Below are 15,101 nucleotides of genomic sequence, written 5' to 3' on the forward strand. Positions count from 1 at the left end.
GAAATGCAAGGTAAGACTGCGTACAATAGATCCTTGTGGTCCAACCTTTCTGCGGATCCCGCGCATAGCGGGAGCTTAGTGCACCGGACTGCCCTTTATAAGAAAGCAAGAACCAATCTTTTTGAGTTGGAATGAGTCTTTTAGTTGCATGAGTATAGTTTAATATTTAAAATATTTTCGAGCCATTTACTTCTTGAACCATTTCCAAGGTAATTCTATGTAATGTAAAATTATTTATTCAAGAGTGCTAATATTTACTAAAGCAATGATGTTAATAAGTTGGCTAGTGTCGATCATAAATGTAAGAGAGAGCTTGCCAGAATTGCTGGCAATAGAAGGTCCCAACAAAGATCATGATAAAGGTGAAAATCAACAAGATCTTCAACAGCAAGACTGATACCAACCCTGTTTTCTTTCTCTTTTCTTTTGGTTTTCAAGTCTAGAGGCGAAGCCAGAATTTGAAATTTATGGGTTTAGTATTCTAATTCTTTGAAGTTACTGGGTTCTAAATTAATAATTTGTGTGAATGATTCAATAATTTTTAAGACAAATACAGAGTTTCGACAAATGTTACTCGGTTTAGCCGTAGCCGTATCGGAAGGGCTAGCTGTGCCCCTGATTTGATCCCTACCCTTTTATTGAAAGTAAATAGAGTCAAAAGATGCAAAATGAAGGAGGTGCGCATATGCCTAAACCCCTTAAATCAAAGCCAAAATTGGACATGTCCAGTTGTCCGCTCCTTCACATTTTAATCCAATATCATATGTTATAAAAGGCAATTCGGTACGTTAAGCTCCCGTTACACGTGAGATCCGCAGGATGACCTGACCGCATTGGATTTATTGTACACGATCTTACCTTGTATTTTCATGAGAGATCGTTTCCACGATTTGAACATGTGATCTGGTCACACACTAACAACTCTTATAGTTGCACCAATATCATATATTATAGAAAGCTAAATTTTCAAACAAGTTTATCCAGATATCCAGGCACCATCAACATTAACAAATCAGGAGCAGCCAATTAGTCCATTTTTATTCACGGATTCACTAACAGGAAGTTTGGGATTAGATAGCAGAATCGAAATAAATGATGCATTCAGATCACACTCCATCAAAATTTCATTGCACATGAACTAAGACACATCATCAGAAAGGAGAAGAAAAAGAGCAATTCGTCTGCACTTAAATGGATACATAGAATGAGTTGCAGAATTGTATTTGGATAGGCAAAACTACAGTGTCTGTAAAGCTTGTTCGCAACATACAAGATCATAAAGGATTTCTTCTTCAAAACAAGCTATATGAATCCTCACTGATCATGTCGTTCCATTCAAGCTCATCTCAGACCAAAGTATTCTGTACTATGACGATTCATCATAGATTCACTAGTTTTACGATGGTTATTAGTTTACCACAACCCTTCTCCTTTATTCGGGCTTGTGAGTTTTTAAACTAGCTAAGAGCAGCTATATGAATCAATAATCATCTTTTTAGTTCATACGATTCATCATACTATCTGATTTCTACTGAACTTAACTGAAATTGAATGGTTGAACAGAAGAATAATTGCTAAGGACAGAATTGTTTTCAGGAAAATTCAGATTCCATTACCTTTAAATAAGAAAGAGCTTTTGAAATACATTCGGGGATACATAAGCCAATTTAACATGCTAAACTCTATGTCGAATCAAACACCGTCATATAAACGAGAGGAGTAAAAAAAATCAATCCTCCTCATTCGTTCGACTAAATTATTTCACTAATTTCAAGGGTGCAACAAGAAAAAGAAACATGATATGTACAAACGAAACATTATATTGGTTTCTTACTATTATACACATGGCTACTTCCGATGACCTGACGATGCCATGAGAATTGCAACAGCTACTGTAAACATAAACAGCATGCCCGCAAGGAGTGTATATGTTTTTCTTGATGATCTTCTATACTCTCCAAACAAAATCACCCCCCAAAATGTGCTCACAAGAGGCAGTGCCTGAAATTTTCCACATATTTCAAATGACTAAGTGTGTTCAACACAGATATAATAGGCACAGAATTTAAGAAATAAAGAAGGACTTGTGGAACTTCTGGTCTTAAACATGTCGTGACATCTGAGTGGCTGTAAAGTCATGTCATTGAGGATAAAATAAGAAGTTTAAAGTGTTTCCAAATGTAGAAAGCTGTCATTCTTTATGGAGTATACTTAAAAGGAAATAGTGTCACATTTTTTAGTGGAAAGTTCAATAGTTATCCCTACTATATAAGTTCTGTAGAGCGTTAATAAACTCAGACAAAGGAGGAAGGTTCGTTATAATGATTGGATAGACTGAAATTAACATAGTGGATTCATAAAGTCAACTCAAAATTTCTTGGGAATTGAGGCGTAGTTGATATACATTAATTGAAAGTCTAAGACATCAATAAATGTACAAACCTGAACAGCATCTGCAGCTGCGTATCCAGCAGCCTGACCTCCCATGAATTGTAGACCATTGCCAAAACCACACAAAAGTCCAGCCAAAAGGGCCCAACCTCTGCCATTCCAGTCGTTGAGATAAGCCTTTAGCGACGACTTGGGTGCATTTAGTATAGGGTAGTATAAGAAGGTGAGGTTCAGAACCATGGCAATCACAAAACAAAATGATGAGAAGTAGAAAAATGCTGTATAGACAGTCAAGTGCGGAACTCCATCTTTGAGAGTATGCCATTGATCATTTGTCGCTAGGTTAAATGCAGGCGAGAACATTGAGAAGCAAATCCCAGCAAAAAATGTTATGGCCAAACCAATGAACGTGCCCTTCCCGAAAACCTGCAAGCAGACATTAGAATACAACAATTAGGATGTAACGACAATACATTTCACAGACATAAGTAGGTTCTTCTGTTGTTGTTACACCTAAATTAAACTCGTATTTGCCAAGAGTCTTCTTAGTCTGGTTAGAGACTTATAGGCAAGTATAGCGATAAAGTGTGAGTTTTGGAGAATCACTATTTTAGACTGCCCTTAGTTTCTTTTTTTTTTTGTTTTTGTTTCCCAGCCAGTGTCATTGGTGCTCGACTAAATCCGGATTCGCCCTTGAAGCCCTACATTGGGGGGGGGGGGTAAATTGCTCCCTAACAAAAGCGACTCCATACCCGGATCCGAGACTTCTGGTTAAGGATATACTACAATTAGTTTGCCTTCATAGATGAATTGTTTAGAAGCGAAGTAGTATAGGAAGGATTTGGACTTGAATACAGCAGAATTGTACAGAGGATTCTTATTAGACAACGCCAACTTTGTTTGAGATTTGAGGCATAGTGGATTGATAAGTAATTATTCTAAGTAGCACATCTTTAAATAATTTCTGCAGTAAACTCAAATTTAATGGTGAAGTAGAGCATGAAAATGCAATAAGAAAAAGAAATTCTGACCTTGATTGATCTCGTGTTCTCAAGTTCTATAAGGAAAGCCGCAGTCCCAAATTTTGCCTTCCCAGAAGAACCACCATCCTCCAGATCATTTGTACCACCTAAGGATATTCAGCATTGCCAAATTTATAAGAATTAGAAAAAGGAAACCTGCCAATATAATATAAGGAAGAAGATATGGGAATTCAAATTTTAGATGCTCTGGCTCAAAATACCTGTATTAAAATTTGTTTGTTTGAAGGAAGAAATTCCATTAGTCCTGCAAGTTTTCAATTGAATTGGACATCAATTTCCTGTATTTATTGGCTTTGTTGCTTGGACTCTCCGAAAATGTCACCTGATGCGTGTCAGATCCTCCAAAAGTAGTGCATTTTTGGAGGATCCGAGATGAGTGCAGCAGCATTTTGGAGAGTTCGCGCAATATAGGTTATTGGCCAAATTTTATAACAGCAAAGACGTTAAAATTTTATGACATGGACCTAAAGCCGGAAAAAAGGTCGGTTTCCTTAAAACTTTATTTACTGGTTAAAATGATCAGAAGAAAGGAAACCATAAACATTGTAAGAATTAACCAGGGAAGTATGCTTAGCATACTGATGCATACCCGACTCCATCTTTACAGTCATTTGAATAATCATCAAGCTTGGTTTTGTTATCAGCGTTGTTGGACGAATGAACAGCAGAGCCTAAACAAACGGCAATCAAGAAACATCCAACTCCAGGAAAAAGAATCTCAGCTTTGTTAATTTTGTCGTCAAGGTAATAATTCAATGTCGTTCCTGTCATAGCCAAAGGAACAGTACATGTCATGTTTCAACACCTTGCCTAAGCCCGCTGGCCACGGAGTAGTCACCAACTTACTTCAGAAAAATATAGATTACTGAAGTTAAAATGATACCTATAACAACTGTAATACTAGCAGAGACCACTTCAGTGACTGATAAACCAACAAAAGCCCAAGCATATTGAGTTGAAAGGTTCCCAAGGCTGAGGACCATCCCTCCAGCCATTGCAAACAAGACACTCGGCCAATTATCCTGCAACGTTCATCCATTACAAGTGAATAGGAAGTTTCAAAATGCTTGTTATTGAGCAAATTCAAAAATGAAAAACTCAATAACATCACGTGAGACCTATGTAACGTATTCTAAAAAGGAGATGTTAGTTCCTAATAGTACATCACTCTTTGGTGGCAAGACCTCTTGTTGAAGCGGTAAAGTTAACAGAAGCACATAATACAGATGTCACACAAATTTCAGGTTGAATGAGGAAATTCTTATCAGGTGAATTGATGAAAGAACATACGAATAAATCAAATTCCAGGTATCAGGATCAAATTCAGCAGAAAAATCAGCAGAAGAACAGAAGAATCTGAGTAGTATTATTCTGGAACCTAAAGTTAAGTGAATTGGTAAAAGCTTTCACAGACCTCTCGTCAACAAAAAACAACAACAACAACAACAACAACAACAAACCCAGTGTAGTCCCACAAGTGGAGTTTGGGGAGGGTAGTGTGTACGCAGTCCTTTCCCCTACCTTGAGAAGGTAGAGAAGCTGTTTCTGGTAAACAACTGACCTCTTGTCAAAAGTTCCTAATATAACTCGATTTATAAATCAAATGTGTCCGCTTTCTGGTCATCATTGTATAGCACAAAATTGCAGCCACGTTATAGATTTAATTAGGTACTCTATCCCCTGACAAAAAAAAAAGCAACATGTTTCATGTACTTAATTAAACAGAAAGTATGCCAACATAGAAGAGGCCTGCAGGTATTCACCTTTGACAATTGAACAATGTCCTAAATTGAATACTAGAAACATTGACATGAAAAATAGAATTTCCATCTTGCATCAATGCCTAGTCCCATTTGAAAGCAAATTAAATTCTTGGCAATGAAGGGCACTAACCTGAGAGAGTTGAGTGAGGAAATCAGGCATTTCTGGTGTGCTTGGCCCAAACTGACCAAAGGTTAAAGCAATGATCACAGCAGCCAACAGATTGGTAATAGTATAATCAAGGTAAGTATGTTGAGGAAGACGCCCTCGTCTTTCGAGCAAAGTCAATAAAGCTGGCCATGTCCCTAACAATAACAGAGACAATAGCATACAAGCTATAGCCCCACCTTTGCTCTCTACCATATACATCTTCAATCCACTAGATAATACACCTTCAGGTGAAAGTATTACCAACTTGGGAACACTCCAATAGTCCTATCCAAAGAGGAAAAACATTGAAGATTCAATCTTTTAATTGTTCAACAGATTAACACACTCCCAAATTCATTGCCTGCAGAAATGATCAATGAAATGGGAAATCAGCAAACAGCTCCGCCACTGCCGTGGGGACCACATCCCCAGAGACAGGGAACTGGGATTTGTCGTATACATATCTGTGTCTGCACCCTAAGAAACCACAAAGATAGAAACTTTACCAATCTGTTTACCAAGAAAAAAGTAGCACACTCACAAAATCCCCCCACAAAGTTGAGAACAAAGAAGTATGAACAATCTGAATATAGCACAAGAAAATTTCTAGTGATACTAATAACAACAACTACTACGCCTCAGTCCTAAACAAGTTAGGTTTGGCGATATGAAACCTCACATCTTTCATTTAAGCTCAACTCGTATACAACAACAACAAAGCCCGTGAGTTCCCACAAGTGGGTCTAGGGAGGGTAATATATACGCAGCCTTACCCCTACACTGGAAGGGCAGAAAGACTGTTTCTGATAGACCCTCGGCTGGGGAATAAGCTCAACTCATATATGATCAAGAAAATTTCTGGTGACATAATAACAAAATTGCTGCATATAGAGTTTGCTAACACTTTTGAGAAATTGGAATCAGCATAAAAGGATCTTTGCTTAGTAGTTGAGTGATATGCACTTACTGCAATTCTGTAAAAAGATTGCATGATCAAGAAATTTCTATTTTTATTTCTACTATTTAAAAGGAAATCATTGACTACAAAATTATAGCCTTCACAAACCATTTCAATTGAAGAATCAAGTTTTCCTCTCAAATATCAGCCCAATTACTCACCATTTCAGATTGTAAAAGGGAATCAAGAATCTTTAACAAAAACAAAAAGGTAAAAAGACAAAACAGTGAACACTTTTTTGGACTCAACCACCATTTGGGCCACCAAATATCCATTTGTTGCTTCTCAAACATAAACCACTCATCATATCGAAAAGCCAAAAGGGTATTAAAAACTTAATTTTTTAATCATAAAAAAAGAATCTTTCAACATTAAACAATATATACAAACAAAGTTTTCGTGCAAACACAAACAACACCCAGAGATGGATATAGGATTTTTGTTCTATGGGTTCATCATTTAAAGTTATGAGTTCATATCTACTATTTATTGCAATTTTAATGATTTTTTACACATAAATTTTCAGTTGAACCCAATAGTTCTATGGTTCATTCACCGCGGGCAACAACAGGAACAACAAACCCAGTGAAATTACATATGTGGGTCTCCTCGATAGTGTGAATGCAGTCCTTACCCCACCTTAAGACAGCAAAAATATTGTTTCCGGTACACCCTCGGCTAACAAAACACAAGCAATAGCAACACAAAAAAATAGATTCTTTTCAACCCAAAGAAAAAGATAGATAACCAACCTATATTATAAGACCCCACCAAAAGGATTTTCCAGAACTCCAAAATGTACAGCAAAATGAGGATCTCTGAATAGCAAAGTGAGATCTGGATAAGTGGGAAGCATTGGTTTTTGGTAACTACAAAAAGAGCAGTGAATATATATAATTATAGAAACTGCCATTATTGTTTACTTGGGATATGAAATCAATGAAGATACAGTAATATTTTTGTAACAAATGATTGATTTACTTAGTTGTGAATCATGGTGTCAGAATCTTGGCTGTCGGATTCTTGGAATCTGACGGTTAATAATTAAGGTTGTTGCTCTAATATGTGACCATGTGGACATTATTATCGGCGGTCAAATTGGATGTTGACAATTTTGAGTGGACGTCACCTTTTACACTTGCCCCAAATGAAAGGGAAACTTTAGTACTTCACCTTATTTATTGGGTGATTGTTGAAAGTTGAAATGTGGAAATTTATGGGTTTTTTTTGTTTTTTCTAGTATTGGTCAATGTTCTTTTTCTATTTTTCTTTTCTATTCTTTTTCAAACTATCTTTCTTTATTTATTCTTTTTTGGTATTTTTCGTTCGTTTTCAACTCTCTCTCTCCTTTCTTTTTCAGTAGGACTAATATTTTTTTTAGGTATCAATAGGACTAATATTTACTCTAACTGAAGGGACAAACTAGAATAATGTCATATTTTAGAATTACTTATTAATATAAAAAATGATAACTTCAAAACTGAATTGTCCTTTTCCATATATCCCATTTTAACTGTCGCTTTAGCTCAAAATAATTGTCGCACAATAATTGTCAACTTGGGAATTCAAAATTAAATTTGTTGATTGTTTCTAACTATAGCCTTAATATTCAAAAAGTAAGAGTTCTTTCTAATAATGCTTAATTCTCAAAAATATTAAATAGGGACAGTGGCGGATTTATGTTTTGAGGTATGAGTGCTAAAGCACCCATTGCCTTTGGCCAAGTTGTATTATGTATTCATATATAATATTTAAAAATTTAGATAATTGACCATGAGCATCCACTATGATCATATTTGACCATTGTTAATTTACACTAAAATAAGTGAAGTACCCACGATTTATAAATCTTGGATCCGCCACTGAATAGGGGTAACTTAATTAGTAAACTATATCTTATATTTATTATTTTCTTAATGAACATTAAAAGAACTAAAACAATAGTTAAAATCTATATCTATATTATATTAAAAGGAGAGTAGTCTGCATTTGGTTAAGCCACTTGGCACTTTTAAGACAAAATCAAAATAGATTTTAGGACAAAATCTAATATAGATTGACAAGATTAGGATAAAAATAATATGAAATATGGTATATTTAGGAACATTATGCTTATTAGAAGAATACCAAATCTGTAAATTGTTCAAGAAATTTTTATGTAGTAAATATTTTTATTTAAGGAAGATTCTTTCTTTAATTTTGGTCAAAGTGAAAAACGAAAGGATTGAATTTGGACTGATTTTCCTTCATGATACATTTCCAACTAAAATTTAGGTGATATTATTTTTTTAATTTAGGTACATATTAACAAAATATTTAGTTTGACAAATATGATATGAAATGTCATAATTAATCTCTCTCTCACACACACACACCCCCTCTTTCTCTCTATATATATATAAGGAATAAAGTTTGTATTGTAATTAAGTCAAGGGGAAAACTACTATAAAGTCACTTGGCAATTTAGGATAATATTATAATAATATTTAAATTAAATTTAAGAGAAATTATTTTTTGAATTTAAATTAAAAAAATATTAAATAAGATTCTTTTGAATCTTAATGGAAAGAAAGTTAATATTTTTCTAAGATACAACCTACTATCTTATCTTTACTGATAAGATTTTAAAAAAGATAAAAATAATAACTACAAGTAAGAATAAAAATAATCTATATCTATTCTGTTAATTTATTTTCTTAAACTGTATCAACTCAATTCTTTTTCAAGCTTTTGAATTGAAAAACATATAAATCGGATCATATCCAAGTTTTTGAATATGAAAAGAAAACTTACAGGATGTAAAAATATGAACAGATACTCTTCTATTTTTTTAATATATTATTGACTTAAATACTAAATAGAATAACTTTATAAAATTTATAGTAGGAAAAATAATAAAAGAAGAGGGGGCGGAGATAGTGTATGAAAATTTATAATTTACATTTACATAATAAATAAAATAAAAATAATAAATAATACTAAATAATATTATTAATAAATTTAAATATTAATCTAAGTAGTAGAGTAAAAGTTAAAAAAAAATTTATTACAGTAAAAAGAAAAACTAAATTCATCCATAATATATTATAATCTATTTATATTATATTAAAAGGAGGGTAGTATGCATCTGTATCTTCTATATTATCTTCTATATTTGCTTATTGCATGTAGTACAAAAATAATAATTATTAAAAATATATAACTTAATCGTAAAGATCACATTCAAATTCACAATTTAACACTGAATATTGATAGGTGAAATTCTAAGTGAGACTAATCAATTAAAACATCATATAAAAATGTACAAAGTGAAGGATAGAGACAATTTGTTGATATTTATAATATTTATTAATTTATAATAACTTTAGAGTTTTGAAGATGAACGTAAAAATGGAAAAAAAGTTCCGAGAAAAATTTTTAGGAATAAGAAAATAGATATTTATGTTATATTAAAAGGAAAGCAATTGAGAAAAATATTAAGTCAAGTGACAAGCTAATAAAACGTAATGAGATAATATTAAGTATAGCAGATTATGTAATAAAGTAAAATAATGAACTGAAAGTAATTCGATGACTATATGAATCCTTTTATAACTTTATAAGATTCTTTTATTGGGTATGTTTCCTTGGGTAACAAGAAGGTAATTAAAATTTGATTCAAACAATATGATATAATTCACATTCTTTAATATTATCTGCGCACCGCGCGGGTACTAATATTAGTTAAAAGAATAAAGTAAATATTAAAGTACGATAATCAACGTATAAAAGTTTGGTGTAAATTTAAGTCATTTTAAATATGCGGTGGACACATGTCATTAGTAGGCTAGCTTATATATACATTATTTCGTACTAAATAAGTTAAAAATTATAAATCCACCTTTGCGTTGACAGCTTTGTCCAACAAGAAATTAATTAAGGTCAAATCTCTCGGCTTTAACCCTTAATTAGAGACTATTAACTTTTGGATTTTTTCATTTCCACCAATTCAAGTGGGAAGGTTTCATAACGTAGAAAATGACACAAAAAAAGTTAGGCATGTGTCAATTAAAGTAATTAAGATATAAGTTTGGTTAGGCATTGTTTGAAGTTGAAAAAGTACGATTAAGGTATAAAGCTTAAACAAAAAGTGAAAGAACTGACCTGGCTAGGGTGTTTTTTTTAACGTGTAGAGATTCTAGATTTTTTTAACGTTACATAAGTATAATTTACTAATCCTACCTTTACACATGCAAAACTTTATTAAAGAATTTAAATTTTAATCGTTGTTTTCTACTCGGTGTAATTTGGAAGCCTCCAACACATTATCCACCCTTTCTCCCAAAATTTCAACTCCTACTTATAACGACCACTTAACCATGATTGACTTCTAACCCAAGGGATGTGGTGGAATTATAAATATTTCCTTCACCTGTAGTCAGAAAATTCATATTCATTCAAACTTTAAACAGGAAACACAAAAGTCCCCCATAGTTAGTTTTCTAGCACGTGAATTTGAATTAGTTTGATCAGTAAATTTCAAACACTGAATGATTAAACCAAAAAAGATTTTAACTGCTTAAGTGCTCTCTTATAAGTACCGTTAATAAATAAAAATTAAACTATTTTCAGGATATGCTAGACTTTTTCTTTTTGATTTCTCGTCATGTGTCGGTATCCATATTAGATCCAAATTATATCTAAATTCGAGCCGCGTTAGAACCATTTATAGAGAAAGCACTCCATAACATGATTTTTTTTCATATTTAGGGCTCGAACTCGGTTCACCGGCCATTTTGCACCCAAAAATCCCCTCTCTCTCTCAAACTTGCAACCCAATTCGCCATGTCTGATTGCCAAAGGGAAACGAAAACGAAAAGGCAAAAAGACAACATTGAATATTTCTTTTTTCTAGACTAGTTAACCACCATTTCCCAACCAAAAGTAACCATTGTTAATTTGTTATTTTCTCAAACATAAACCACTCATCGTGTCAAAAGTCAAGAAGAATTATTCAACAACAAAAGTAAGAGTAGGAAAGAAAAGGATAGATGACATACCAATCCCACCAAAACTCACTTCTTAACAAGAATGGAACTTCAGAAGTAGAGCAAAAGGGTGATATCTTGCAATTGTGAAGAAGCTAGGAAAAGAAGAAGAAGAAGAAGAAAAGGCAAATTAAATAAGAAAAGTAATGAGATATTGAAAAGTGGGTAGGAATATTGGTAATTGGTAACTAACTACAAAGAGTGAAGGGTATAGATATATATAATCCCAAGTGCAATTGAGCTCCCATTTTACTTGGGATTTATTTATTTATATATTCTTTTCTACAAATTGATTGAAATTGCTTAGCTGTTTTTGTGTTCATACTTGAGTTAGTACGTGACCCTAACATTTGCATTTTATGGAACGGTGTTTGAGTAGACACATTTTTCGAACAGTAGAAGAAGACTTCCAACCCAAACTAAATATATATTCTTTCTGTTCAATTTATGTGATATTTTTTGCTTTTCGAGATTCAAATTCCTTAATTTTAATTATGCATTTGGACATAAAACTTTTTAGCTTTTCAAAATAAAATTTATATATTTAAAAACTACTAAAAAGTAGTATAAGTCATAATAACTAATAATTTAAAATATATAAAAAATTATGATAAAAGAATAATTTATTTGACTCTCGAAATTTAAATACCTTCACACAAATTGAAATGGAGGGAATATAAATACTAAAATTGTCCTTATTGTGAATAATTAATAAATTGAGAAGTGGTGAAAGCTCCACATACCAATTATAACACCCGACAAGACCAATTTGCAAAAGTACACTTCTTAACAAGAATTGAACTCCAAAAAGTACACCAAAAGGTTATCTCTGGCAATATTGAAGGATGAGAGGAGAAGCAAAGCAAAATGAGATATGGAAAAGTGGGAAGCATTTGTTTATAAAAAAGAGAGAAGGATATCTAAATAATCATATGATCTTCCATTTTGGCATTGTACATGGGATTATATAATATATATCCACATTGAAGTAAAGCATATATCAGCCATTCTTTTTATTTTTATTTTTACAAACGATTATAATTGCTTAGCTGTATGTGAATATATTGCTGTCTTTCCAAAAATCTGACACTAAACAGTTCTTGTTCATGCACGAATGAGGATAGTAGTGGAGTGGTAAATACTTGTTTACCTTTAATAAAAAAATCTTGAGTTCAAGTTCCAGATATATATAAAATTGCCTTTGTTAGAAAATAATTTACCTTTCAACATAGAATTTTTCTGACTCGAATCCCAATTTACTCGAACCATTAACATGCAATGGCTAATTCAAAATTTTTAAATTATGAATGCTCTGCAGAGAGATGGGTGTTCAACAATATTATGTAACCATGTCACCAAAAGTCTTCGACGACCAAATTGCATGGTGACAATATGTATGGATGTCACTTCACAACCCCCCCCCCCCCCCTCCCCCTCCAAACACACACAAAGAAAGGGACATATTTCATATACTAATTGGGGTATTGTTGAAAGTAGGAATAGGATATTACTAATTTCTATCATTTTGCTATTATGGGTCAATGTTCGTTTTTCATCATGTTCTTATATATATTATTTTTCAAAATCTTCATTTTTTTTCTTCGTATATTGGTAATAGGTCAATTAAAGTCGGATATAATTGGATTTTTGTGAAATTCTATTTTGATAGAAACATATGATATCGATGGTCCGAGGTAGATCAATATGTTAGGGTGGTCGATTTCACCACATATCTTTTTTTCTCGCTTTTTGAATAAATTAAAGCCCGTCCATCAAGTCTATAGAGTTCAATCCAACTATAGTTGATCATATTTTGATTGAAAATGTCATGTGATCTGCTTAGTTATTCAAAGGATTTGAAGCTTTATTACTGCTTTAAGTATAAGAGATAAATTAAAGTTTCGTTAAAATGCTATAATTCTAAGTGAAATAGTAATACTCTCAAGAGTTTTTTATTGAGAATGTGGTGAAAGCTCCATATGTAAATGAATATATTACAGAAAGAAAAGTAGAAAAGGAAGAGATAGTGGCATACCAATTATAAGACCCCACTTGAAAATTTTGCAAAAATACTCCACTTCTTAACAAGAATGGAATTAACTCCAATACAAATATCAAATACAAGACGAGAGATAAAAAGAATATATATTCATGTTATGGTTTAATACTATGTAACCATGTGAGCAAAGTCTTCGACCACCAAATTAAATGGTGACAATTTGTATGGATGTCATTTCATATCCCACCCTCTCCCTCCCCTAAAGAAGGGGAAATATTTAATATACTTATGTTAGGGTATAGTTGAAAGTTGGGATAGGATATATATTAATAATTTCTGTCATTTTCCTATTATGGGTCAATGTTCTTTTTCCATTTTTCTTTATATTCTTTTTCAAAGTGTTCCTTCTTTTTCTCTTCATAATATTGGCACCCCTTTTTTAAACAAACTCCACTAAACCCTCTTAAATTGATAAAAAAAGATTTAATAAAGCTTAAAAAAGGGTTTTCAATTTTGAAAGTGACAAAAATTTGTGTTCGAAAGGAAATATCTCAGAGTCGCCACCTGACATTGATTTCGGTGTGCCAGGCCACCGTTTTTTTTCTTTTTTTTTTAAAATAATTTTTTCCTTTAAAACACTTTAGGTTCCAAAACTAAATCTGCACCAGAGATTTGGGTAAGGAGGTTCATTTGACTCGGGGAGAAGGTGTTAGGCACTCCCCGAATCCCGTAACTAGCACGGTTGCGTACTCGATCAAGTTGGCTTTTAAAATATTCAGATTGAGCTAAAATAAACACAAAAAAGAAAATCAAACACACAAGAGGCTCGAGGTCGTTCCCATCTAATAAAAAAAAAGATAAAAACAAAAGTGAAATAGAAATAAAAGTACTACGAGTTCGCCTTCGACCTCCAGTTACAGAATACTACGGGAAATTCCCCGAAATAAAATATGTACAAATCCTTCGGGGCATTCCCCGGATAAATTTAACTAAGGGAATGACCTCTCACCTCGAAACCAACACAAATCCTAAAGCTTGCCTACCCAAATGATGGCAGCCTAACATGCTCCTAGCGGGCAATATAATAAAAGCAAAACAAATAGAAACTAAATATATAAAGTTATGTTCATGTTCATTCCCTTTTTAACTTTTCGTTTTTATTAGACTGAGCCCGACACTTAAAGCATGGAGACAAATTAATCGTTAATGGGCTTCGGTCTTTCCATACTCCCATGGCCCAACAATCATCCAAACAATTTCATATCCAACAACCAATCAGTGAAATAACAAATAACATCCAATGCTCATGGAGAGGAAAAATACAATAAAGAAAATGAATTGAAGCATGACAAGAACAGTCATGTCCACTTCACCATCCCTTTGGAGACCAAATAATTGCATACTTCCCTTTCTTCACAAACAATTACCCGTTACCAATAAAATCACACAAGCACATATTTACCCATTTAATTACTATTTTAATTCCCAATGTAAACTCAAAAATGCATTCGACACTGGAAAACAATGCCCTTTTTCATTGCATAAGAAAACAATCATACAGTAAATACCCAACGCCCATTAGATCAAGCCTGTTATTATGAAAAGTTCATGTATACTAGCACACATTTGAGAAGATAAACTGAATAATTATGCAAACTGTTGATGCGGACACAAACTACAGTTCTGGTAATCGAACACTTAACATGCCAAGATTGACCATGATGAAAGTAAACTAATCCAAACTTAGTTTGCAAAACAGGAGATTAAGCGCA

The 15,101-nt window shown here is 33.0% G+C and overlaps 1 protein-coding gene across 12 annotated transcripts; it reads right to left on the minus strand.

Annotated features, from left to right (window-relative positions):
• Window positions 1–1,589: 1,589 nt before the first annotated feature.
• Window positions 1,590–11,525, minus strand: LOC107780819 (ureide permease 1). 12 transcript variants are annotated; one of them, XM_016601411.2, is made up of 9 exons: window positions 11,343–11,524; window positions 7,056–7,121; window positions 5,328–5,630; window positions 4,318–4,456; window positions 4,024–4,198; window positions 3,635–3,678; window positions 3,423–3,520; window positions 2,443–2,817; window positions 1,590–2,001 (listed from the first exon to the last, which is right to left on the minus strand). In XM_016601411.2, the coding sequence occupies exons 3-9, from the start codon at window positions 5,562–5,564 to the stop codon at window positions 1,849–1,851; spliced, it is 1,221 nt and encodes a 406-aa protein (XP_016456897.1). In that variant the 5' UTR covers window positions 5,565–5,630; window positions 7,056–7,121; window positions 11,343–11,524; the 3' UTR covers window positions 1,590–1,848. The 12 variants fall into 12 exon arrangements, with proteins under 12 accessions (XP_016456897.1, XP_016456896.1, XP_016456892.1 ...); XM_016601410.2 differs by having other exon boundaries at window positions 5,328–5,706; XM_016601406.2 differs by having other exon boundaries at window positions 5,328–5,822.
• Between the last annotated feature and the right edge of the window lie 3,576 nt (window positions 11,526–15,101).

This window comes from Nicotiana tabacum, chromosome 20, assembly GCF_000715075.1.
Source record: "Nicotiana tabacum cultivar K326 chromosome 20, ASM71507v2, whole genome shotgun sequence".
NCBI classification, from domain to species: Eukaryota; Viridiplantae; Streptophyta; class Magnoliopsida; order Solanales; family Solanaceae; genus Nicotiana; species Nicotiana tabacum.

Excerpts from the sequence above, each read along its gene's own strand:
- LOC107780819 (XM_016601401.2), bottom strand. The coding sequence starts at position 6,596 with ATGTTTGAGAAGCAACAAATGGATATTTGGTGGCCCAAATGGTGGTTG. Across the intron at positions 3,679-4,023 it reads GACTGTAAAGATGGAGTCGG|GACTAATGGAATTTCTTCCT; the intron begins GTATGCATCAGT and ends GAAAACTTGCAG. Across the intron at positions 3,521-3,634 it reads ACAAACAAATTTTAATACAG|GTGGTACAAATGATCTGGAG; the intron begins GTATTTTGAGCC and ends GAATATCCTTAG.